This window comes from Empidonax traillii, unplaced genomic scaffold, assembly GCF_003031625.1.
Source record: "Empidonax traillii isolate 1590-97213 ecotype Southwest subspecies unplaced genomic scaffold, ASM303162v1 scaffold81:size2596050, whole genome shotgun sequence".
NCBI classification, from domain to species: Eukaryota; Metazoa; Chordata; class Aves; order Passeriformes; family Tyrannidae; genus Empidonax; species Empidonax traillii.
This window is the reverse complement of record NW_020955274.1, coordinates 2,564,325-2,589,945: the sequence shown is the minus strand read 5'-3', so window position 1 is coordinate 2,589,945 and position 25,621 is coordinate 2,564,325. Positions and strand designations below refer to the sequence as shown.

At 36.0% G+C, this 25,621-nt stretch overlaps 1 protein-coding gene across 6 annotated transcripts in view; it reads left to right on the top strand.

Moving 5' to 3' along the window:
• SLC4A7 (solute carrier family 4 member 7) overlaps positions 1-25,621 on the top strand; it is a 48,289-nt gene that overhangs the window by 1,242 nt on the left and 21,426 nt on the right. For 3 of the 6 annotated variants that reach the window (XR_003570911.1, XM_027880996.1, XM_027880997.1), the window contains exons 2-11: positions 2,126-2,261; positions 3,807-3,967; positions 6,153-6,341; positions 14,451-14,566; positions 16,033-16,190; positions 17,806-17,893; positions 19,526-19,672; positions 21,007-21,110; positions 22,608-22,782; positions 25,202-25,335. Coding sequence is in view for 5 of the 6 variants with exons in the window: in XM_027880996.1 (XP_027736797.1) it covers positions 2,206-2,261; positions 3,807-3,967; positions 6,153-6,341; positions 14,451-14,566; positions 16,033-16,190; positions 17,806-17,893; positions 19,526-19,672; positions 21,007-21,110; positions 22,608-22,782; positions 25,202-25,335 (1,328 nt within the window). In the remaining variant the exon portion in view is untranslated. Of the gene's footprint in view, positions 1-2,125; positions 2,262-3,806; positions 3,968-4,254; positions 4,404-6,152; positions 6,342-9,048; positions 9,418-14,450; positions 14,567-16,032; positions 16,191-17,805; positions 17,894-19,525; positions 19,673-21,006; positions 21,111-22,607; positions 22,783-25,201; positions 25,336-25,621 lie in introns of those variants that run through there. The other 3 variants (XM_027881000.1, XM_027880998.1, XM_027880999.1) reach the window with 3 other exon arrangements.

Below are 25,621 nucleotides of genomic sequence, written 5' to 3'. Positions count from 1 at the left end.
TGTAAACTCGTAGTAGTTAACTCTGCTTCAGTGTTGCTTGGTTTGTGCTATTTCTTTTATTCTCACTCAGTAATTAGTCTTTCTATGTACAACCAGACCAGGATTTTGTGATTGTGTTTTATCTAAGTCATAAGCTATTGGACTAGGTCCAGCTGTCCACATGAATGTTCAGCAGCCCGCACTGAATAGGTTAGACCAGAGCTTTGTAATGGTCTTCTGTAGCATGAAAATCTGTGTTATTTAAATTAGACACCTTTTTTCAGATTGTGTAGTCGTGTATGCTTCTTCGTCTGATTTTTAAAAGTAAGAATGTGAAGCAGCATTTTCCATGGTAATTTGATCAATGATCTAAGTATTTACTTCAGCCTTTTTGCTGTCTTGTTATAAAGGAATTGTAGTGCCTCCTAAGTTTCTGGTTTGGATCATGAACTGCCCCCAAGTCTACCTCTTATCCTCAAGAGACGATAATTTTTTCATAGCATTCTCTGAAATGAAATTATTTAAGTACTCTTAGCAGTTTTTCTTCAAGACCCTGTGTCCACTTTTATTCCTGGACTGCAGCGAATGGGCAGGCTACGCTGCAATGTTGTAATTCAAGTGTGGACACCATGCTGTTCACTATTACCTATCTATAACTAGAACCATGTTCTGCATGGGGCCAGTACCTGAAAAAACGGAGTCTTCAAATGGGAATGCTTTGACAAGTCTCCTTTTACCATTCTCCTCTGGTTCTTGGTTTCATCCATCTTCAAGGTTTCCCCTCCCAAACGTAAATTACTATAATTGACATTGTATTTGTAGAGTCTTACTGTACAGTTTTTGAAGCAACAAGTGATATTAAATTGATAGAAAATCAATTCTCTGTCCTGGTTACTTCTTTATCCTGGATACACAGGATTCTTGGCATGTACTGGTTTTGGGACAGAAACAATGTGCTATAGATCTGATAATGAATGTTGTTTGCATTCAGGAGCTCATTTCAGAATTGCTGCTGGATGATGATCGATGCCAGAACATCAGTGCAAAAGCAAAATCCAATTCTGAATGAAGTTTGTTAGTAATTCAGATCTTTTGCCTAAATCTAAAGGGTGCTGTTACTTCTACACTAGAAGCATACAGTTGTATGTTCACATCTAATAGCTGTGAGAGTGACGTTTCAGTGAAAAAAAATGAAATCTTTAAAATTGAGATTTACCTGAATTTTCTGTCTCTGACCTTCCTGAGATAACATTATAATTGCTACATTATTGAACCCTGGTAATTTGAAAATCTGCTTGAGTGGAAACCAAATCTTTATATAGGTATTAAAAGTATCTAAACCCACGTGCTTTTATTGGTGGGGATTTTTTTTTAAAGTTTTGGTCATAGCAGTGAAATCCAGTACTTACTTTTAATCAATAAAGATAGTGTAATTTCCTTACAAGTTTCTACTGAGCCTGTTCCAATGGGCATTATTATATTGTGAGAAGTTAAAATATTTCCTCAACATTTTAGCTGCATAGTTTCTGCTCTACTATGCTAATTTATACATAGTGCTCCAGCCGCACAATGAAAAAATTAATTTCTCATCCTATGTTAGTAGCAACAGGCCATAGAAAAGTCTTCTGCTCTAACAATACCAGTGCGTGAGTACTCACAATATGAGTATCTTCAGCTATTATTTGGGCAACTGATCTATAAATCAGGCTGTTTTTTTCCAACAGCCTGTTTTGTTTTCTCATTTTCTCCTATAATTAGTAGCTGTGTTATGGTGGTATCATTTGTTTTGTTCTCAAAATGAAAACAAGGTTTCTAGCCTTTTGGTATATTAATTTTTACTTTTTTTTAAACCAGTTTTGCTGTTGATTTTTTTTTTTTTGCATCGGCAATCTATAGAAGAGCTAAAAATACTTATTTATTTTTCATAAACATAAATTTTCAGATGTTTTGTTTTCAGAAACAATACAAAATTTTCAGAGAGCCTCCTTTTAAAGAAATGTCTGCGTTTCTTTTGTTCCTCTTCCCTCTTAAAGATGTTCTGCTGCACATTTATAGCTGAGAGCAGGAAATTTTACTGCTACATAGTGTTTCTTATGTAATAGAAATATGAATTCTTGTAATTGATCGGTTTCTGCTTTTCTTCAAGACACACCATCTCAACGAGTCCAGTTTATCTTGGGTACTGAAGATGATGATGAACACATTCCTCACGATCTCTTCACTGAAATGGATGAACTTTACTTCAGGGATGGAGAAGAATATGAATGGAGAGAAACGGCCAGGTATGCTGGAAGTAGATTGTTTCAAGGTATACGTGTGTGAGTCGACACACGCAGGCAACCAGATCAGCCACAAAACCACGGCTGAAATGCAGAGGGTAAATTTGTTTCGTTACTTGGCTAACTGGAGGATCCTGAAGCAGCACCCATACTGAGACACACAAGCAGGAACACCAGCACTGTAAGGCTCAGTCCATCCTGACGGGCAGCAGGTCTGCTGTTTGCACCCATGTATGGAAGGCCTGCGATGTGTAGTTTACCACCATGCTTTTGTCCCCCTGTGCTTTTTTTATCATCTCTGAGTTTGATCTCTCTTCCAAGATAGGGAGCTCAAGCGTGTCCGTAGAAGTGCCTCCAAGTCTCTGTAGCAAAGACCTATGTTATCTCTGCACGGAGATTCTACTTCTCAAAACAGGCAAAGGATAAACAGCAGGAGGCATTGTATATTGGGTTTCCCACACTGTTATTTTCCAGACCTTGGCATTCCCAGCTGCAAGGTCACTTGAGCGAATCTACCATCCTTCTCACCATTCTTCTACTTATAAACCTATCCTCCCAACAATATTATAGTGATTTTATTTCAAAGAACTGCAAACCAGGTTTGGGTTAGAATCTTCACTAACTGTAGGAGTTGTCTACTCAAGTCATGTTCATCTAAACAAAACTTCTGGGTTTTTTTGTCCAACTCTGAAAGAATTAATATGGTTTCTCCAGAGACCCTCAGTCTTACTGGTTGGTGGTGTGTTCACTTCCCTAATACTGTTCATACCAAACATTGTGAAAGGCAGGACTACACTGAGTTACTAATACAGGCGTTCATCCATGGAGTGGTATCTCTCTGGTATATTATTACCAATAAATTGGTGTATTTTTTCCTCAGACATAAATAAAATCAGGTATTATGTTTTTCTTGGGTAGTATTTGATCAGTTTTTTTGCAAACTGCATGCATGAACATTACAGGATGCCATGGTTGCTTTTGGCCCATCCTGGTTTAGTTGCTTCCCTCTACATATGCATTGTAATAAATTCTTCTGCATTCAGTACTTCAAACTACCTTGTTGCATGCTAGCTTTTGCAGAAGTTTGATTTGTGTAATGCCTGTGAGTTGGAATCAAGATCAATTTGCAGTTACACATATTAGTATTGCACAGTTTTAAAATATCTGACATAGAACCCTTAGGAGACGTGAACATGCTATATGGTGTGTTTCAGACAGCTTTCTAGTCCTACAATACTGACAAGATCAAGATGTGCAAATCAAGTAACAGGACACAATCCCATGCTCTTCACAAGAATGTGTAAATAGACAGGTATTGTTCAAACCAAAAGAAACAAATTGGGCAAAAATTAAAACATTTGAGTGTGGTTAAAAGGCCTGATAAAAATGTCAGTCAGTTGGGCTGTGTGATAAAATGAAAGGCAGTGGGATTTGATTTCTTGCGATTTCCTGTTCCATGTCGTGCCAAAGCCACATGGAAGAATGAGATTATTTCCCAAATTTTCTTTCCAGGAGAAATATAAGTATGTGTATGTGAATGCATTTCAGGTGGCTGAAATTTGAAGAGGATGTTGAAGATGGTGGTGATCGATGGAGCAAGCCTTATGTAGCAACTTTGTCTCTGCACAGTCTCTTTGAACTACGAAGCTGTATTCTAAACGGGACGGTCATGTTGGACATGAGAGCAAACACACTTGATGAGATAGCAGGTTGCAGCAAAACTTTTTAAAAATATTTTTTCCTAAGTTTTAATCTATTTGAGGTGGTTTTGGTGGTGTCTTTATGTTCTTTAATTACTATATTGAAGAAACAGGTATGTGCATGCTTACTGCAGTTTTCTTGATCTGATTATAAGGAATGTGGTTCCTATAAACTTCACATACAAAAAGCTACACTGGATGAGTAGGAGCTCCTTTAGTATGTATTTTAGGATGAGGCCCAGAATTTGCCTTTATGTTCTAATCCCTGAATGTGTTCTTTGTCTTTGTTTCTACAGATGAATTGTAAATATCTGCCAGAACATTTTAGGAGTTATTTGTGCACTTTAGTACCATAATTATTAATCATAATTTGACTGATGTTAACTTGATGCCATTAGTGCAGTTGGTTGTTGCACATCTGGTATTTTTTTCACCTTTATAAGAGGTGAGCAGAAATAAATTTTGTACATGTTGTTTGACCTACTATGTTGAGTGTCCTCACTAATCACATGGTCATTTTGGATACACAGCTTTGGAGAATTTCATGTATATATAATACATACACATACACACGTACACATATATATATACACATTATATATATATATCTGCTTAGCCTGAATGCCTTTGAATTAGTTGTACATAATTTTCCTGGTATCTCTTGCTACAGGTACCACACAGTGGATTGCATTTGCAGGAATCATACTAGAATTAGGGCAGACCAGTGTATGTCTACCATGTATGTGGACAAGGTGTTTCGGCCTTAAAAACTTTGGCAGTCCTTGAAATGTTTTCTTGTTTTGAAATCCTCAAAATTCACTCAGGAAATTGTCATTCCCTTCCTATTTTCATCACTTACTGAACAAGAGTATTCAATGCATTGTTTGTGAATGTAATGGTTTTGTTTATAATTTTATGTTTTAATAATTGAATGTAGCAATAGTCTTAGTACATAAGAAAAATAGTTATTGCTTAATTCTATGTAAATGGCGCTCTTGATAGTGGGTATTTTAGTTGGAACTAGGATATCTTACGAGATTGTATGAATTTGTTTCCAGTTAATTTTAGATGCCATTGTCAAGTGTGTAGGGTAACAGTCCTTGGTATACAAATGTACTGTCTTGTTTCCATGAGCCATGAGGAATACCTAGTAGGTATTATTGTTTCTTACTCAAAGAGGAGGGAGAAGGTGGCAGGTTTCCTTCTGAGAACCTCTAACAAGTGGCTGTGTTACCAGTAATCCCAGAAGGAAGATGCACTGTACTGACAGACACTTTGCTGCCTATAGTTTCATTAGTAAGGTATCTTCATTGTGAAGAGTTCTGTGTCATTTCAATTTAGCAATGCAGTTAAGTTCTCAATATATTAGATACCATAGGTAATATATATTTGAAAAGTTGTCATATAGGTTTTTGTTGCCTTATGCAGGTTGGGCTTTTTATGAATTTATTTTACTTCTTCTTATTAAAAAAAAAAAAAAGGCAGCTAAGAAATCACAGTAGATGCTTTCCCTCATATGGAGGTTTTCTTTCCTGGTGTGAGCTGAGAGCCCTTTTGAAACTTGATGTTGATTGACAGATGATTAGTTAGTTTTACATGATATTACAAGATATTGTTTTACACTTCCTTCTCTAAAGCATGTGAATCACATGAAGTTCAGTAGAGAGTCTCAGGATCTTAGGGTATCCAAAGATGACAGAGGAGTTATGGAATTTGTCTCATTCTATAGTAACTTTCACTTTTATATAGTTGTATATACTTTAAAATTAGGGAACATCAGGCTAAGACTGTCATGTCTGTTTTCCATCATGTTTCTGTCTTTGTGTACCCACTTCTAGCATAGGGTGGTTAATTACAATAGATAGTTTCTTGAATGGGAGTTGCCATTGAAAGTTGAAGTAAATGGCAATACATTACAAAATATTAAGTAATTTATTTCTTGAATGGTGCTACTAATAAATACTGTCTCTTGGATCTGCATGTTGCGCTTTCCTTATTCTCACATCTACTTGTTTAGTGACATCTTTGAAAATTTCCTGCAGATTCTTGAAGGTGACTTTGTTAAAGAAAAGATTTTTTTATTAGGAAAGATTTTTTTTTTTAAATTTGGTGCAACTACAGCACTGGAATGTGGTGAAGGAGGGATTTGATAGCTACCTATATAATTTCCCTTTTTGTTCTTATTATTTTACAGATATGGTTTTGGACAACATGATTGCCTCTGGCCAGCTGGATGAATCCATAAGAGAGAATGTGAGAGCGGCTCTCCTAAAAAGGCACCATCATCAGAATGAGAAAAAATTCAGCAGTCGGATTCCTCTGGTTCGGTCTTTCGCAGATATAGGCAAGAAACATTCTGACCCTCACTTGCTTGAACGAAATGGTGAGATAAGTTGTAGCATCCAGTTTGTACTAACCTGGTAAATAGTGTTCTCACTGGGAGATGAAGGAAAGCTCAGCTGGTAATAGCAGATAAGTGTTTCCTTCTGATGAGCAGAGAACTAACAATAATGTGGATGGTGTTTCTGGATATTTTTTAATTTACTTAAACGTTCTACTCCTGCCTGTATACCATAGCATGCATTAGTATTTTGAAGTATAGAAATAGACCTACATGGATCCTAATGATTTTTAGTATATGCTTGTATAAAATGTGCAGTGTTTGAGGAATTTCAGCATTGTGGCATAACTTTATACATGTGTATAAAATGGATGCTACTTGCTTATAAAGTCTTGGCACAGGAGATTTACATAGTGATCATATAATGAGTGATGCTGATAATTAATGTATTTTATTCCAGTGTTATGTTAATATGGCTAGACAAAGTCCACCATGCCAATGGTGAAGATAGTACATTTAGCTAGGACAGTGTTTATTTTTAACCGGATTTTACAGAAAAGGATCTAATGGGGAAAAACAATCCCAAACCCAAGAAAGGTATTAGCAATTTTTTTAGAAGCTGCACCACATCTTGTTTTGAACCAGGTCCTGAAAATTCGCTCTAGACATCCAGTTCCAAACTCCAAATAGCAATATGTACTGCAGAGCACATTACTTGTATTTCTGTATTTCTGTGACCTCTGTTTTCACCTCTGTTCTTTGTTTTCTTTTGCCTTGCATTAACTAAGACCCATAAAAGTTTTTTAATCTAGTGAGAACTAAGGATTTCATGAAACAGTCCTTGAAGGGAACTTTTTTTCCTGTCTTGAAAGATGACTAATTTGGATAGAATACGTTTCACTTTAAGTGCTTGTTAGGAGCTATATACGCTGGAGTGCTCTACAGCAAATGCCCAAGATTACTGATACTTTTTGTTAGCCAGGGAGTATATGATGCATGCTTAAGTATTTCTCTGACAGTTTCAGAATTATTTTTTTCCAGAATGAAAATGCACCTGATTTATATGAGTGTATTGTCTTCTCCCAAGTCTCCCGTTTTCTTCAACAAAAGAAAATTTCACACATAGACTTGGTTTTGGCCATCCTTGAACACCTCTGTTTCCAATTGTAATTCTGAGAATTTTGTATTTGAGGTGTCTTGCTTGTCAGTTACCTTTTGTACATCACTTCCACTTTCCAGTGCATTTTATTCATTAATTTCGACAACAGAATATGGGATATATGCCAAAATAAGAAACCAGTATAATATGGTGAACTTTATCTCAACATATACCAATTTACTTTTTTCTTTATTATCCTACAGTGACCCTCTAAACTGGTAAACTAAAAATGCATATTTGCATAGTACTTATTAGGCTCCTTAGAGGGGTGTGTCTGTTTGGGACATCTCATGTTCATGATTTATCACAGGTATACTGACAGCAATCTAGCTATTACTGTAGTGATTAATACAAAATCAACCAGTTTGCTCTGCTGACCCTGTTTTCTTCACTGCAGTTTTTTGGTTTTAATAGTTGATTTTTGGTTCTTTTGTTCTTGGTTTAAATCAAGTTTATATCTGTAGGATCCACTCTTACGTTGTTTGGGGGGGAGGGGAATATATGTGACTTTTACCTAGGCATGCTTTTTATCCTTCTTGTAAATTATTCTAGGGTTGTTCAACGTTCTGGTCTCAGTAGTGCCTACTATCAATGTGAGAGTAAACATGTCTAGTTTGGTGTTTCCTTGCTTGATGGTGTGGTACATGAAAACAGCATGTTTTGGGTTTCAGGCATTGTAGGAGAAGTAATCAGTAATCTTTTCAAGGAGACTGCCATCCCAGGAAAAGTGTTTTTGGTAAACAGGAGAAACGGTGTCACTAAACCTTCTAATTGAAGTGCTAACATGAGTATCAACGGGCCCTTTTCCTGTTTAAGGAAGAACTGAAATCTATTGCAAACTCCAGTCTGAGGGAACCATCACAGGACTATGTTCTCTTCATATGAAATTAGTGGGATATTGAAGCTGGATAGGGCAAAAAAAATAACAGTGGATTTGGATACATGTGTTTGATTTTAGGCGTATGGGGCTATTTGTAAGTCATAGCAAGAGGAAATGGAGGAGGGGATATGTATCTCATTTTTGTGCCTCTTCAAAAATATACGTTGAGGCTTCAGCTTCCTGGAAAAATTCTTAGTAAAACAAGGCTTATATTGGAAGACAGTTGCATTTAACACAATTGGATACATTTGATCATGTTCACTTCTTAAAAATAAAATTTTTTTTGTGTATAGTGAATGGAATTAACTGATGTATTTTAATGGTTTGGTTGCTAATGATTTTTCAGTGTACTTTTTGGATGGCATTAACAGTAGCTGCTGTGCAATTTGGAATAAAAAATTTTTCTAGAAAAAATTAAAAGTCAATTTCAAGAGATAAAAAATAAGGTCTCCCACAGGTCTTTGGCATTCTAATTAGTACTTCTCAATAATTTCTGACTTCTCAAATGTCTGAAATCAGATTTGCTCTGATCTTTTGTCTTACTTGCATGAGTATGACACTTTGGCCTGTAAAGCTTGCAATTTGCTTTGTACATTGTTAATGCATACCTGTATCTGTGTGGGTTTGGTTTTTTGTTTTATATTTTTTTTTTAATAAGTTTAATATATCCGTTTTGTAAGCCTCATGGTGTTCCATTTGTTTTATCTCAGGGGAAGGCCTTTCAGCCTCCCGCCACTCTTTGCGAACAGGTCTCTCTGCCTCAAATATTTCCCTGAGAGGAGAAAGCCGTTTGTCAGTTCTTCTCAATTACCTTCTTCCTTCTTCAAGAGCTGGAACCCCGGCAGCCTCAAGGTGTACAACCCCTGTAACTACCCCTCAAAACACACCACCCTCCAGTCCTACGTGCAGTCTCCTGCCAACCACAAGTGCCCAACCAAGTCCACTTCAGGGCAAGGAGTTGCTGGTGTCACCTGCCAGCGATGATATTCCCTCTGTAGTAATCCATCCACCCGAGGAGGACTTAGAATTGCAGGAAAGCCAGGAAAAGAAGACAGAGGAAAATATTGGCAAAACACCAGGCAACTACTGAAACTTAAGCTGTCCATGTGTGGTGCTCTCTGCATCTGGATCACTTGCATTGCGATGTTTTTGGCACATAACTTGGGCACAAAGGAATATGATAACTATTACCTCTACCTGCATGTTTATCTCTTCTCAGTTGTGACTGTTTTCTTGTTTGACATTTTTAACTTTTTAGCTTTTAACTAAAGCAAGCAAAAAATTCTTTAATTAACATTCATTTGTATAATTAAAAAGTAATATGGCTTTAAAATCTAATATGCAAAATGTCAAAAATGGTGGCCTTTTCCTTTCACTCACCTACAGTCCATATCCGATTTTGCTTCGGTTTTATCAGTAATGGAGTTAATATTTTAAAGCAGTGTTTATTATCCTGAGAAAGGTACAGCTGAAGACATGGTGAAGTATTAGAGATGATATGAAAAGAATTAGGAAGGATGCCAGTATCAGTGGTGTTCATAGTTAGTTGTATAATGAAGTCTTCAAGCAGTTTTATTTTGCTTTTGTGGTTTTAAAAACCATGGCTGTTAAAACCAGTTATGATGACATTTTCAGGGACAGTTCACCTACAGCTGTTTCCAGATAGCTCTCCATTAGTGGATTGCTTCAGCATCAGACACTCAATTAGTGTTCTGTTGTGTTTGATATGCAAAATTGGAGAAGGTAGTTAAGAGTTTGTAATTGTAGGTTGGAACTCAGCAATTTTTTTTTTTATTATTTTTTTGTCTTGCAAGGCTTTGTTCTTTAAAAAGGTGTAGAGATGTATAGATTAGTTGAAAGAAACTGTCAGAACATGCCATCCTTTCTTGAATTATTTTTAGTAAAAGTTTCATCACTCATGCATTCTGCAAATGTACTTAGACTTGCTTTACTTTTGCAGAATTATTTCCTAGGTAGAGACTTCATGATTCTTCTAGGGAGGTCATGTTTTTAAGAGAGGGATCATCTTTCTTTTCAACCTTCAGCCTCCTCCTGCCTTTTTTTTCCTCCCCTTCTCAGAAATTTGTCTTGCCAAAACTTAGCGTATAGGTTTGTTTGCTTTAGACCTGTGTGTGCTGGGGGGGTGAGAGGGGCTGATTTCACACAGGTCATCCATCAATTAGGCTTTTCTTGGCCTCCTCCTCTCTTGTTTAATAAATAAAAGCACACTGTTACACATAGCAGCGAAAAAATGCTGATGAAGAAAAGGCTGGGGTTATCTGCCTTTCACATTTGGCAGCCAAGTCACTGAAAAGGAAAGAGCAAACTGTGTCATAAGCTGTGATCATCAGATGAAGTATAGGGGCCTCAACATTACTTAAATTCAGAAAAGCAAACAAAAACCTCTTTCTCTGACTTCCTTACGGGAAATTAAGAGCGTTCACGTGAAGATTATTCTCTCATGGGTCACCTTCCAAAGGTAATTAGAAACCAGAAGTAGAGTAACAGCTGTAATTGGTTTTCCAGTTCTCATTTATCTGACAGGAATGACAGCGTGCCAGACCCAAGGTCTTTAGAACACAAGAGAAGACAAATGAATGAAGATCAAGTACTTGATGCTATTATTATCATCTCTAATAAAGCTTTCCACCAGAATTTCCAAATCACATTCAAATTGCTTTTATTCCTCAAGGAAGATGTTTTTCATAAAGGAAAAATCTGAAAGGGATGGTTTTCCAGTTAATCATAAGTAGAAGTCTTTTCAGAGAATGTTAAACATCAGTGATGATGGAAGACATTTTTGGTTTCTGGGGTTTTCCCCCTTTTTTTAATTCAAGTAATCATCTGACCACAGAAAGACACTTTTTCCTTAGAGATGCCTTTGAAGACATTCTCAGACTATGACTTCAGAGCTGCAACTGGACTAATCTTTTTCTTGGGAAGCAGAATCAGAAAGAAACCCTGATGAGGAAGTAATCTTCCTGGTGTTAATGAAAAAAAAAAATCTTCCTGCTCCATTCTACTATAGAGTATGGTCTGTATTACCTCTGTAGTAACTGATAATACTGCAATTCAAATACATTTTCCACATCTGTGTGATTACACTGGGTTTGCCTCCTGTGAGTGTTAGGAACTGTGTTAATTTTCAAATAGGTGGCTTTCTTCTGTTTAGCGTTCATCTGTCCTTGGCCTTGTGTTCTTCAAACTTTATTTTTTGCTATCTGTTGAAGAACTATTGAAAAATAAATTCCACTGGTAAGACTAGGAAGAGAACTGTGTCACTGATAAAAAGGAACACTTAATTCACCAACTTCCGCTGAGCTTTCTTAATGTCTGTGAACAATAGCAAAGCAGCAAATAGGTCTTTTGGTTCACTGATTAAGTGTACTTTAGAACTGAGCAAAATAACATTTAGAACAACTTTGCTCTTAGAGTAATTACTTACTGAAAATAGTAATTCAGAAGGGTTTGCATACTTGCTTTCTAATAGTAAGTTGAACATTTTTTTCACATTAAGGCTGCGTTGGAATTTAGTTTTAAAAATTCTTCTTATTTCCTCAAATATAAATGTGATGTGACTTCATATTTAAAAGTTTTTTATATTGGAACGGTCATGCTTAGGTGTTGAAGTCATATCTTCCTCATCTTATATGAAGCAGAGATGTGAGACAATTGCTAGAAAATGCACATGATCTTTAGTGAAGGTATAGTTAAACGCTTTGACTTCAGTGATCTTAAGAGGTTATAATCCAAATTACTCAACACTCAATCCACTGTTGTCTATTGGAGGAGACAGGTGGTACATCTGCCTAATAAACAATATCTAGAAGAGAACTGTGTGTTTTTAATGTTCCCCTTGGTAATGATAAATTTCTGTCTCATAGTCTGAAAAGTAGTACTGGGTAGTTGTCCTGTTTGCATCTACTGAACTGGAGAAGAGAGGGAAATAAGTTCTTTTTTTAGTGAGAGATTTGAAGTGTTTCACTGTTAGAGAAGAAGACTTTTATTCAGAATTTCCCTGCAAACATCAGATTGATTGATACGCATAATGAAATGCAGTATCATATGGAAATGCTTGCCCAGGTCTGAAAACCTATGAGCAGTTTTGTCTTGTGAGAGAAGCAGTCTGTCCAACTGCAAGGCCAACAGAAAGGAAAACTATTTACACACATGGTTTAAGATCAGACAAATATTCCTGTGTCAGTGCTGAAACTTATCAGCTTCAACTATGACTGACTGGTTGGAGAAATTATGAAGGCAAAAACTTTTCAGCAAAATCAGTATCACTTTAGTACTGAAATAATAAGTGTTTATGCTAATGTGTAGAATCCTTATTCTCTGTCCTTGATTCTGTCCCCTTTTTGCTCTAGACTCTGCTTGCTCTAGCTCTCAGTGCATTTCTGAAAAGTGCTGACCGATGAATTATAGCTCATCTTTCATCAGTTACAAACATTTTGAGTTTCCTGTATTACTACTGGAAGAGGGGGAAAAAGTAAAAAAAGTTTATATGTATAAACTTCTATATTGTGCTGCTCTTCTGTAACAACTGTTTAATATTTATTTCTAGTTCTACAAGCAGTTAAATACTTTGGTCAGCGTGGTTGATGCTGTGATTCTTGTGAATAATGCTTAAATCTTGGAGCAGAAAAGTAGAATTTTTGGGGGGAATTTTTTGTTGTCTAGCTAACTGAACATAGTATTTATAGTGTTAGCTCATTACTTGTGCACGTTAGGATTTATGAAGGAAATTACAGCCTATTAACTTCATTCGATTTTTGCTTCAGGAAAAACTACTCATACCACTTATATCCCTATGAACTGTAAGAACGAAAATTAATGGTGAAGGCTTGGACCTGCATGTTTTCTATTGATAAAATGGCTCTTTGAGAGAGTTTCTTGGAAACAAATATGGGGGTGAAATAAAGTGAATTCAGTTGTCATTTGAATGCTAAAAAATATCAAAATTGCTAAATTATAAACATGGAGGTATGCGAATGGTTATGTGGCAGTAGTTATGATAGAACAATAGCCCAAAGGTAGCCAGTGAGGACTTAATTTTTCATCTTGGCTAGTGTGACACTTGATTTAAAGACAAACTTTCTCCTTGCAATACAGTGTTTAGACTTCAGTCTTTGTGTAGATGTGGTTTTGAAAGCATGTGAAAACATGTTCTGTCACCGCAGCTGAAAGGTGTAGACAAGCAAGAAGGCCAACTGCACTTCTAGTGCATGTTAAACTGAAAAAATAAAAGCTCTGTAATCCAAAAGGTCGGATTTGGGCTTGGTTATGCATGCCTAGACCAGCTTTTAAATGTTAACTGGGTATAGGGATAACCATGACTCAACATGGAATTCAGTGTGTATGAACACTTGGGTTACATTGACTTTTGCACCCTTTATTGAACCTGCAATTCAGTGCTGCTGGTGTGTAGCAAGCTACATAAGATGGTTTTGTTTTGGTGCAGGTGTCAGAGGGAAGCTGTATGTTGAACTTGAATAACTTCATTGTGCGTGCCTCTTGAGCTAAAGTGTATATTCCATATAGTAACATCTGGTCAGATGAATAGTAGGAGCTTTGGTCTCTTGATGGAAACGTTGGTTTGCAAATTGTCATGTAATACACAATTTACTTGTACAGCTTAGTTAGGATATCATTCCTTGTATTTGTAGCCCGAGGCCTGCTGATGGTTTTTACAATTGCAGTAGCTGCTACACAACAGACTAGATAGCAGAGGTGTTTGCATCTGGTGTCCAAGGACTTCTTAGTATGGTGAAGGTGCTATATGCTAACTACTATATCAGTTATGATTAAAATCAACAATGGTTTAATCAATCAGTAGTTATTTTTTCTGCACTTGAAATAGCTCACGTTTTCTGGTGACTGTTCTGCAAATGGCCATCATTTGGGCAGTACTTAATTTTTTTAAATTATGTCATTGTTTTGGCAACACAGTGACTTGTTAATGTTGCATTTATGATACTAATGTAGGGCACTTGTACTGAATAACGTGCACATTTGCTTTGAGCAAGCTGCCACATTGAGTTTTGATAGTGTTGCACACTCAGTTCACTTCATGCACCATTTTGAACTTATCTCCTTTGTTTTAATTTAGGGCTATTAGCATCTCCACAGTCAGCACCTGGAAACTTAGACACTGGGAAAAGTGGAGATGTTAAAGGTACTGGGACAGGAGGAAGCAGAGAAAACAGCACTGTTGATTTTAGTAAGGTAAGTTATATTAAATACCTTAGTGTTTAGCACAAATTAACTGTGTAACAAATAATGTGCTGGTTGTAACTTCCCCCTTAGTTACAGCTAAGACCTGTACCAGTACGTAGGTACTTAGAGATAACTTGTACATACGAGTGTCAGAATATGGTCTAGGCTAAATATGTCACATGTTTTGGAATTCTTCCCAGTGGGATGGAACGTACTGTTTGATTTTCTCAATATTTTGGTAATGTAAGAGTGCAGCTGCTGTACTTTCTCATGCAGATGGAGGTATTTTCAGATCTGCTGTTGAGGCTCATGTGAAAAGAATTTTGTAGATTGTGTTGTAACTTTTTTTTCCTTGGACTTTTTTTTTTTTTTTTTTTTTTTTTTTTTTTTTTTTTTTTTTTTTTTTTTTTTTTTTTTTTTTTTTTTTTTTTTTTTTTGTGAAGACTTCTTTTAAAGAGGATTTGCTGTATATGTATTACGAGTTTCCTGTACAAAAGTTGCTGTATATCTTAATCATTAGGAACATATACTATCACTTTCTGAAGGAAACCTTGTAAAAAATGTACTGTAAATCCCTTGGTTTTCTTTCATAATTTAAACTTGCTGGGCAAGTTCCATTGTGGCTTTTATTATAAAACTTAGTCTGTAGTGTCACCTGTGCTGCAAAACACTGTAAGAGAATTGATTTGCCAAGTTAAATAATTATGTATAAGGAAAGCTAACTTAAAGTGTAGTTCTGATCTAATCATGGTAGGTACCATATATTCCTGCTCCTCTGTCACAGTTTTTATATTTTTGCTTGGCCTGTCCTTGTGTACACCTGCCTTGTCTCCTGTTGGACAGGAGTCTGCCTCCTGGCACTGTAGTTGTGGCACACTTGGTGTGGGACTCAAGAGGCCATCTGTAAGTTCCCTAGCTAACAATATAACTGGTGCTTGTGTGTGTGTGTGTGAACACAGAGTTCATGTCCTGCACCGCTTTCTAATGCACTTCTGTAATTATGTACAGAAATGGATGTGAAGATTTTCAGCTGTCATATTCTTTATGGATGAAAAGAAACGCAATAATTTTTCAAAATTGTGACACATCTGAAATACACAGCTGCGAAATAACTCACTGCATTCTAGAAACCATGTGTAATTACATGAACTCTCTTTAGTTAATTGTGCATAGATTTTGTAATTTATGTCCTATCATGGAATGTTTGTCATTATAATATTAGAAAGGTAATTATGCAGTTTGGAGTCTTCTAGGTGTTAGTAATTCTAACTTAGAGAAAATAGTTTATTATTATTTGGCTGGCTGGCTGACATTTTCTAAATGTGTTTGTCTTTTCTGTACTGTGGGATACTTAATTTGCTTTTTAATTTTTCTTTGTAGCGTAAATGTCTAGTAAATACTGATATAATTATGTTACAAAATTTCTGCTAAAAAATGTAAGGGAATAAACACTTGTTTCATCTTTGTATGAATAGGTTGATATGAACTTCATGAGGAAAATTCCTTCAGGAGCAGAAGCATCAAATGTGTTAGTGGGAGAAGTAGATTTTTTAGAAAGACCCATTATTGCTTTTGTGAGGCTCTCCCCTGCTGTGCTTCTCTCGGGTCTCACAGAGGTTCCAGTTCCTACACGGTAAATGAATGCCTGTGAAGTCTGGCTTTACTTATGCAATAAGATAGTAATATTTAAGATCTCAGGTAGTTGCAAGTTTATATATATACTGTATTAAGCTCAAGAAGTGTAAGAGTTTTGTTTAACATTATGCCAGTCATTTGCTGCAAAATTTGAATGAATGAGATCTGCCATAAAGTTCTCTAAATGCTTAAAATATATGTTGTGATGCTGTTTTAAGCAAGTGCAGGAGTTGAAACTGATACATGACTTGGAGTAAAAGCAATGAGTCTTCTAAGCTTGTGTTGCCATTTTAAAGATGGGCATGAAGATTGTTATAATTCCCTTCAGCATGACACAACTTGTCACTGGGGAAGAGCCCACTAAGTCTGAAAGACTGTCTAACCTGAATCTCTGCTTTTTCTACACAAATACTCTGTATATGAATAACATAGGTGGTAGAAAGACCTTTTTTTATTATGTGCTTGATCAGGGGTTGGACTTGATGATCTCAGAGGTCCTTTCTAACCCATCTGATCCTATGATTCTATTCTATGATTCAAATCTGCATGATTGACACTGGAGTAACCAACCTGCAGCTAAATACATTGGGGTGGTTTTCAGTCTGCAATGTGCCATCCAACCTGGTGCACCCACCCCTCTACTCCCCCAGAGTCATGGGTCTCGCCAGTATGCTGTGGGTATGTTTACTACAGATGTTCAGAATATCAAAATGCTGGTCCCACGATGAAGGTAGCAGATCGTTTCATCATCCATCATGGAGGACACTGTGCACATCAATGTATTGGGCTGTTTATGTGGTGTTTGGCATGCATTTGTACATTCATGTTTTTTGGTGGGTTTTTTTTAGTGTTTATCTTCATAATTTTCAGCTTACTCCTTTGAAAGGCAAAAATATACGTAAGAATTTTTAGAGGATAGTTGACATTAGTGCTCCTGCTTATTGGGAAATTCCAAAATTTCTGCATACAAATTATTGTATTAATGTAGCTAAAATTATTCTGTCCAAAGTTTTTAGAATGGTGTAGACTTTCATATTTGGAATAGCATACTTGGATCTTGAAGATGCAGTCTCAGTTTCAGTTAAGGGAGTAGATTTGCAAAGGAGACATAGAATTGAGCTTTTTTTACTGTAGGATAAAAGAAGATGCTACTTTCTTTCAAGTGCATTGTGTTTAGGAACTTCATTTTCATGGATTATAAGAAGAAGGGCTTGAAACAAATGACTGAGGTTTACTCTTTGGTTTGTATCCTTTTGAATTCATAAGATGCTATTTGTCTTCAAGGTTTTGGTGGAGTTTTTTGTTTCTTTTGGTTTTTAATAAAAAAAAATTGCAGTAACTTACTGGGGTTGGAAATGGAGACTGCCTGTTAACATATGCGTTAGGCTTACTTAAGAAGATTTTTGGAATAATTTTGGTTCAGATTTGAATTCCTTCCTATAATGACTTTGAGGCGAGTTTTTTCAGTGTTGCAGCAGTCTTTTAAGATCTGAAATGGTGAAAATGGTATTTTTCTTTCACCTCTAAATTTTCCTTAAACATTAGTTTGAAAGACCCCCTCAAAGTAATGCGCGATGAGTCAGCCATATTCATCCCTATTACTTTCTCCACAGGTTTTTGTTTTTATTGCTGGGACCAGTAGGAAAAGCTCCACAGTACCATGAAATTGGAAGATCAATAGCAACACTTATGACAGATGATGTGAGTGATGTACTTTAAATGCTTGTAGTTAAAGCCTAGAGTAGTATATTTCCCACCTGATTTCAAAAAATGATTTTGGAGTGACAAGTTAAATAAAAAATCCCCACAAACTGGTTAAATGAATAACGGTTAATTATTTCTTGTGTTGGTGAAGTAGATAATGATAGATTAATTTTCCCCCTTGTCTGTCTTGAAGAAATCCTAAATGTATTTCTGAAAAAGTTATTTTGGCTTTGGTGTATAGATTGCATTTTTGTATTAAATTGGTTAACAGAAAGACTAAATAGAACTGGTTTTGATATGAATCACTGCATGTCAAAAAGGATGCAACAAACTGTGTAAGTGTTCAGGACAAAAAGTTTTTAATGCATGCAGTGGAGTCATGACAGATATTTTTTTATCTAAGCAAGGTCAAATAATTAAAATTAGAACTTTCCTAGCCATTTGAAGTCATATATTTAGAGCCCTATTGGTTTTAAAGGCCACAGGGGAATTGGAACTTTTTAAGATTGTTGCAATCTTACTGAGCAGAATTAGGATGCTTTAATTTTGGCTTCACATTGAGCGCCACCTACTGAATTGCTGATAATTTTTAGGGTTATCTAGCAGAAATTCAAGTACTTTTTACTCTAGATCAATTTGAAGTTTGGTAATGTAAAACAAAAACTTGTCACTTTGCAGCTGAGTAACCAGCCTGTGAAAACAGTATTTGTTCAGTGTGAGAAATGAATATTGAAAGCTTTAGTTGCAGGTTCTGATTTTTTAGGTAGGCTGATCTGATTTTTGGGAATGCTGTAGATCACTGAATAGAAAAAATATTAATTATTTGGTTGTCTAAAAAGACCTAAATAGACTTACAAGATCTAATTTGAGATCAGATGATTCAATGTTCAGGTAGTTAGAGACAAACAGTTCTGGTTTCAAGTGTACAGAAGCAATTTAGGATCATCTTCTGCAGACAGTTTTTTAATAGCAAAATTAGCATCTTCTCTCTGTGTATAAAATACATCTTGGGATGCAGAGACTGTTTTTTTTATTTTATACTGCCTCTGTGTCAATTCAGAGTTTTCTGTTGTCATCTGTAAAACAGTGCAGTGGTTTTATTTTGTTTTGGTTTTTTTTTAGTAGTTGGAGGATTGTTTTCATGTGCTTTTAAAGTAGTTTATTAAACTTAATTAAGCTAGATGTGTACAAATGAAGTTCTTATTCTTAATAAAAATTTATTCTTAATAAAAACTTTTGTTTTGGTTTGACACTTATTTGAAGTATTTTCTGTCCTGATTTACCACAGCACAGTGGTACAGTGGCTGTAGGGCAGAATTATTCAGGCAATAGTATGTGAATTTGATGTCCTAAATATTGAAGATTAACTTTTTATTTAATTTAAAAAAATAACTCAGTATTCCTTCTGAGTTTGAAGATAAAACTGCTTTGTTTTATGGTCCATGGGAATGTGCATACAGGTAGCTTTTAAAGCAAAAGTATGCAAGTAAAGCAAAAGCCTAACTTTTCAAGGCCTATATTTTCCAGGCCTTTTTAAAAATAATGACGTGTAATCATTATATAATGATAACCAGTTACTCTTTCAGAAAAATAAAATAAAAATGAATGTTGAGTGCTTTCTTCTTGTAGGTTTTCCATGATGTTGCCTATAAAGCAAAAGACCGAAATGATTTGTTGTCGGGAATTGATGAATTTTTAGACCAAGTGACAGTCCTGCCTCCAGGAGAGTGGGATCCATCTATACGAATTGAGCCGCCAAAAAGTGTTCCTTCCCAGGTAAAAGAAAAAAAAAAAAAAGGCCCAGTCTTTCTTGTAGTGAGGGGGCCAAAACTGAACACAGGATTTTAGCTGCCAAGTACGGAGGGACAAGCACTGCATTAGTCCTGCTGGCCACACTATTCTTGATACAGGCAAAGATGTCATTGGCCATTCTGGCCACCTGGGCACACTGCTGGCTGATACCCAGTTGGCTGAAAACCATCAGGAAAGTCCCTACATCCATTTTGCAAGAAAAAGTAGGTTGTTAATTTCAGTTTAAAAAAAAAAAAAAAAGAAGAGAGAAATGAAGAAAAGGGGAAAAAAGACATTAATCAGTTTTCTGCTATGCTGTTAATTAAATTTTATTTACTACATTTCTTTCTGAAGTACTGGAGTGAGTTCATGTGAGAACTAGGAGAATTGGTCAGAAATTTTACCTGAGTTCATATTATAAATTTTGCTACCTGTCTAGCAGTGATCGGCAAGAATTTTTTTATTCTTATAAAAACTTCTGTTTGCATGCAGCTTTGATTGAAATGCCTTAATGTATTTTGTCTATCATAAAGGGTTCACAGAATGTTTATGAAATAGATAAAAATTGATCATAGCACACAGTCGTGATGGTACAGGCTTAGAATGAGAGCCAGGAAAAGAGAGTCCTTAGAGAGACTCTATCTTCTTCTCCCTCTTTACAGGGTAGGGGAATTTGGGCTGACAGGATCAAAAGCAAGGGAGAGACCAGCGCTCTTGGTGCAGAAGGTTGAGTCTACTGGTGGTTTGGTGGAGCAGCTGGAATAGAAGGGGGTGATGGTGCAGCAGTGCAGTTTATTCATGAATTGCCTATGAGGCTACCATGTAACTTTATTCCAGAATAAGCGGGGCTCAGGGTTTTTGGAAGGAAGCTGGTGAGCAGCCTGCTCAGCAGGGGAGTGACTTCTCATTTATGCTTCAGTTAAAAACTGTGTGTGTCATAAAGTGAGGTCAGTTTCTGCTAGAGGTTTCTGCTCTGGAAATAGTTGAGAAAAAGTATCTCAATATTTCTGGGCCTCATGGTTGAGCCTCTACTGTGTCATGAAAAACTAGGCTTTGTTTTATCATGTTTTAGGAACCTATTTCTCCAGAAAGAGGGAAGATTAATACTGTTGTGCAAGGTACTAGTAAGATCTTTTGGAGAGTGTTCTACAGTTCTAGTTTTCTGTACTCAACAAAAGATGAAGTTGGCAAGTGGAGGACTGCTGATAATCTGGGAATATCAAAAAATGTTTGGAAGGCATAGTGCCTCTGCATGCTGTCCTTTAACTATACTTTTTAGTCTCAAAGAATCTCTTTTTTTTCCCCTGCCTTTTTTGTAGGAGAAAAGGAAGGCACCTAAATTTCCAAATGGATCTACTCCTATAGGAGAGACTCTCAAAGAAGAAGGCCATCATGCTGGACCTGAGCTTCAGAGAACTGGAAGGTGTGTTCACTTCCCTAAATGCTAGCTACCATAAAGAAATAAAAGTGATAAATTTTCATCTTAATGATTGACATTTGAACATAAAAAAATCATGCTATAAGTGTCAGAGTGCATCCTTTGTCCTTTTCAAGTGTTGGATTCTTGCCTATAAATGCCAATCTACTGAAGTATTTTCAAGCCTATGGCAATGTTTCTCAACACATTTGCGAAGGATTTCACATAAGATGCTGCCTAATTTAACTAACTGACTTTTAAGAGTTGAGTTTTAATTTTTAATCTTCAAGAGCATGCAATTATCTTAATTACTGCAGGAATATGCAATTTTAAGTATTGGGCTAGGTACTAAAAATTTCCATTAATGCAAATCTGTTTTATTGAACATGTATGAAATGGAACAACAAGAAATATAAAGTGGGGAAAAAGTACTTTGGTCTTGGTTAGCTTTGGGTTTTGGTCAGGTTTCTTTTAGACCTAAAATAAAATTTAAGGAATTTCTTTCAGTTGTTGTTCTCTGTTAATTCCGAAATACTTTCCAAAAAGTCTTCAACTTTGGAAATACCTAGTTAAGATTAAACTTTAATATCTCAAATGAGAGTAAATCAACTGAGAAATTCTGGAATATATGTACAGTGTTGTTTTCCCCAGAAAAATAAACTTCCAGATGAAATCCATCTTTCTCATACATTTGAGAGAAATTACAACATTTGTGTTGATTTTTACCCTTGTGGTTTGTTATAATTACTTTTTGCCTCTTTGTAGACACTGTGGAGCTGAGAAGTTCATTTCTGCCCACAGATGAAGCTGTTCTTTTTCTTAGGAATGTTTGGGGTTTTTTGTTAATAATTAAAATAAATTTTTGTAAATGCAGATTAATACCTAGTATTTTTGAGTTTTAAAGTTTTTTTTAAATTGCCAAATCTTTTTAATATCTTATCTGGGTGAACTAACTTATGTATGTTTGGGTTTGTATTTACATTTATAGAATATCTGTGTACTCCAGATGCAAACACTGACCTACATTTATTTATGGACCTAATCATATGTATGTAGGGAATTCAAATCACTACTCCAACAAGTAGTATTTCAAAAATTACTACCTGGAGTAGCAGTATTGAAATGTATCAATGAAGTGGTCTTGGTTGATGTTAAGCATATTTCTTCTGTTCCTTGTTTTGAATATCATAAAACAGATTTGCCTTTAAACAGCATTTAGGTAAAATGGTTTACAGAGTTATTTTTTCAGTATCTAGCCCATATACAACAGTACCTAGCCAGCTTTAAGAAATGTGGCTAACCTACTTGATTATATTTGAAATACTGCTTAATTGGAATAGATAATATTATCATTTATGTTTTTAACTGTTATGATTTAATCTGGGTTATGAAATAGCTAATTTGTGCCGGCAATAGGCACTGGCAGTGATGTGTAGCCCATAGTTTTGAACTAGCTAGAATCCTTTAGTGTACAGTTTGACGAGTTTCATCTCACCTATTTAGGCTTTTTGGTGGTTTGATACTTGACATCCAAAGGAAAGCACCTTTTTTCTTGAGTGACTTCAAGGATGCATTAAGCCTGCAGTGCCTGGCCTCGATTCTTTTCCTATACTGTGCCTGTATGTCTCCTGTAATCACTTTTGGAGGGCTCCTGGGAGAAGCTACACAAGGCAGAATAGTGAGTACAAAGAATGGTAGTGGCCAGGCTTTTAGACCTTCAGAGGCAAGTCACTGTGTGCATTTGTCTCATTTATTTATACTTGTATTTGAAGAATTTACCCACAGCACTTGATTAGCCTGCCCCAAAGCAGATCTTCCCCAAAAGGTAATTGCTGTGGAAAATGTGGGGAACCCATGTGAACAGGAGAAGATGCACAGTGGAGGTAAACAATGTTTATCCTGCCTTATTGGATGAATGGCTTCATGAATTGAGAAAAGGCTTGCATTGCCTTCTTTTTGGCTACTTAAAAGTAATGAACAGCAGTAAAGGTGCACCATCCCACTAGGCCTACTTTAGGCAAAGTCAGAGGCTCAAGGTGGATAGCCAAGAACATGTACTGGCCTTGAGTAGTAGGCCTACGAGGATGATAATCCTGCGGTGTGTGGCGAGCAGTCTGTTGTGTGTTTCTGTAACGGACAGGATATGTATGTGCTTGCACTAAAGGTATGTTGGTCACAATAAAATCAAGTGTCCAAGGTTTATGAGCAGAAAATACTCTTCATTGTAAATGACTTGAATATAAATCATGTCCTCACAAAATTTTGATAGTGTTATATAGCGTAATACCAGCACCTTTTCCACCAGAATATCATTGTACTTCTTGAGTTTTTGGAGCAGGGAAAAATTACTTAATATCAGCAATGTTAATAACTTAGTGTCAATTGGCTTATGAGTAAACTAGTTTGAAGTGTATTTTCTGTTTTTAAATCTATCACATAGAAACAAGGCTTTGTCCTTTCAGGGGAGGGAAGCATGTATTCAGACATCCTTTATAAATTTTAAGATTCTGGTAAAGCTTTTACTGATGTAAAATTCTTCTTGATACTTGGATGAAGTTTTAAAGCTTGTATTGTATTGAAATTTCGTTAACTCTTCTATCTCTTTCAAGTATGTCCGTTGACTCAGAGTTTTGTTAATTGATGTAGCACTTCAAGCTGATAGAAAATACAGAAATAAAATTGTATCTTTTCTGCGTGCTGGTATCACCTCTCTAAATGTAGGAATTATTATCAGAATGTCAGTGTAAATTTTGAATTTACAACATGTATAATTATGAAAATATACACCTTTTAAAGCTTGATTCTTAAACACCTTCTTTCTTTTAGCTATCTGGAATTGTTTGCGGGTTTGTTCCTGCCTTCAGATACTTGGTGTGCATCATTGAATAAAACATTTAGTTACTGCACACACATGTTCAAGCACAGTAGCTGATACTGTAAGGTACACAGTTTGTCTTTGAAACCTTCCCTCGCATTCTCAGAGGTCATCACGTCCACAGTACTCCTCTCCCTGCCACCCTGACTGAGAGCCCCAAGGTTAATGCATTGACTAATCAAAAGCACTAATTCAAAGGTAATAGAACAAGAGACTGGGATTATATCTTTTTCTCTAGTATAATGAACAAAGGACTCATTTTCTTTTTTTAATAACCCCAGTTCAGCAAACCATTTTGACCATTTTCAGATGCTTTCCTGAATTGGAGCTCAAGATTGCATAGATACTGCTTTCCTAGGCTTGCATAATTGCATAATAGCAAACGCTTAAAAATTTCATCAGGAATCCTGTAATTCCGTTACAGGAATCTGTAATCCATGACTCCTTATAGTGGTAGGTGGTTTAGTTAAGTATTTTCAAAATGAAATTTAGTATAATTTTAGTATTTAAAACTCCTGCCCCTCTCTTTTGAGGTGCGTTCTTAACTGGTTTTTTTTTTTTAGTAGATAATGTTATAGTAAAACATTTAATTCAAGAACTGAAGTAGTTACCTTAATTAAGTGAAAGAAATGCATTACCAGGTGGGACATTGGTTTACTGCTCATCTATTTTTGGTGTCATGTATACATAAACCAGTATTGTTCAGTAATTTCCCCTGCACCTCCGCCTGTCAGTTTGTTTTTTCCTTTGTAATGCTTGGTTGACTGATGCAGGTTTGATACGGCAGGCCGTATCATGTTTTGGCACAGGTATGTTGCAATATATATATCAATTTTCTTTACAGAAACAGATAATTCTTCCCATAAAATACATATTCAGTAACTATTTTCTTTTTTTTTTTTTTGGTAATATTTTAAATATATATAATTGTTGGTATACTTTTCCTCCATACCTAGCAGGACTAGTAACTTGTTCTAGTTGGATGGCTTTATGTTTCTCAGGAGTGAAGCTTTCAAAATCTTTTGTCCGTGGTATTGTTACTGCAAAACTGTGTTAAGTTATTCTTGTCTCAAACATCAATATTAATTGCAATGTTTTTTTTTTTTTACATCTTGTCTTGTTTCTAAGTTAATGCATCTTAAGGCTGTATTTATGCAGATGTGATGCTAAATGTTAACCTGGAAGGCAGCATAGTTACAGCAGTTTCTTTTCCCCCAAACAGAGTGCAATAGAGTCTCTCTTTGGAGCCTCATTAACTGGGATTGCCTATTCTCTCTTTGCCGGGCAACCTCTTACTATCTTGGGAAGCACCGGACCAGTTCTAGTATTTGAAAAAATATTATTTAAATTTTGCAGGTAAGTAATGTTTGTATTAGCCTGATGCACTTTTTAACTTTCTAGCCTGTTAGAATAGCTGTAATTGAAAACACATGTGCATTAAATGTGTGTATGTCCACGATGATAACGCAGTGGCAAGAGACTGAGAAATTTATATAGTTTGGGAAAGCTGTGAGGCACTGATGAAGCTAAATGAGAAAGTCAGAGATAATCTAGGACTTTAAGTTGCATTCTGGCTGTATGGACGTGTTGGTTTTGGCTCTGCAGGGGTAAGCAAGGATTGATTGGCAGATCAGTCTAGGAG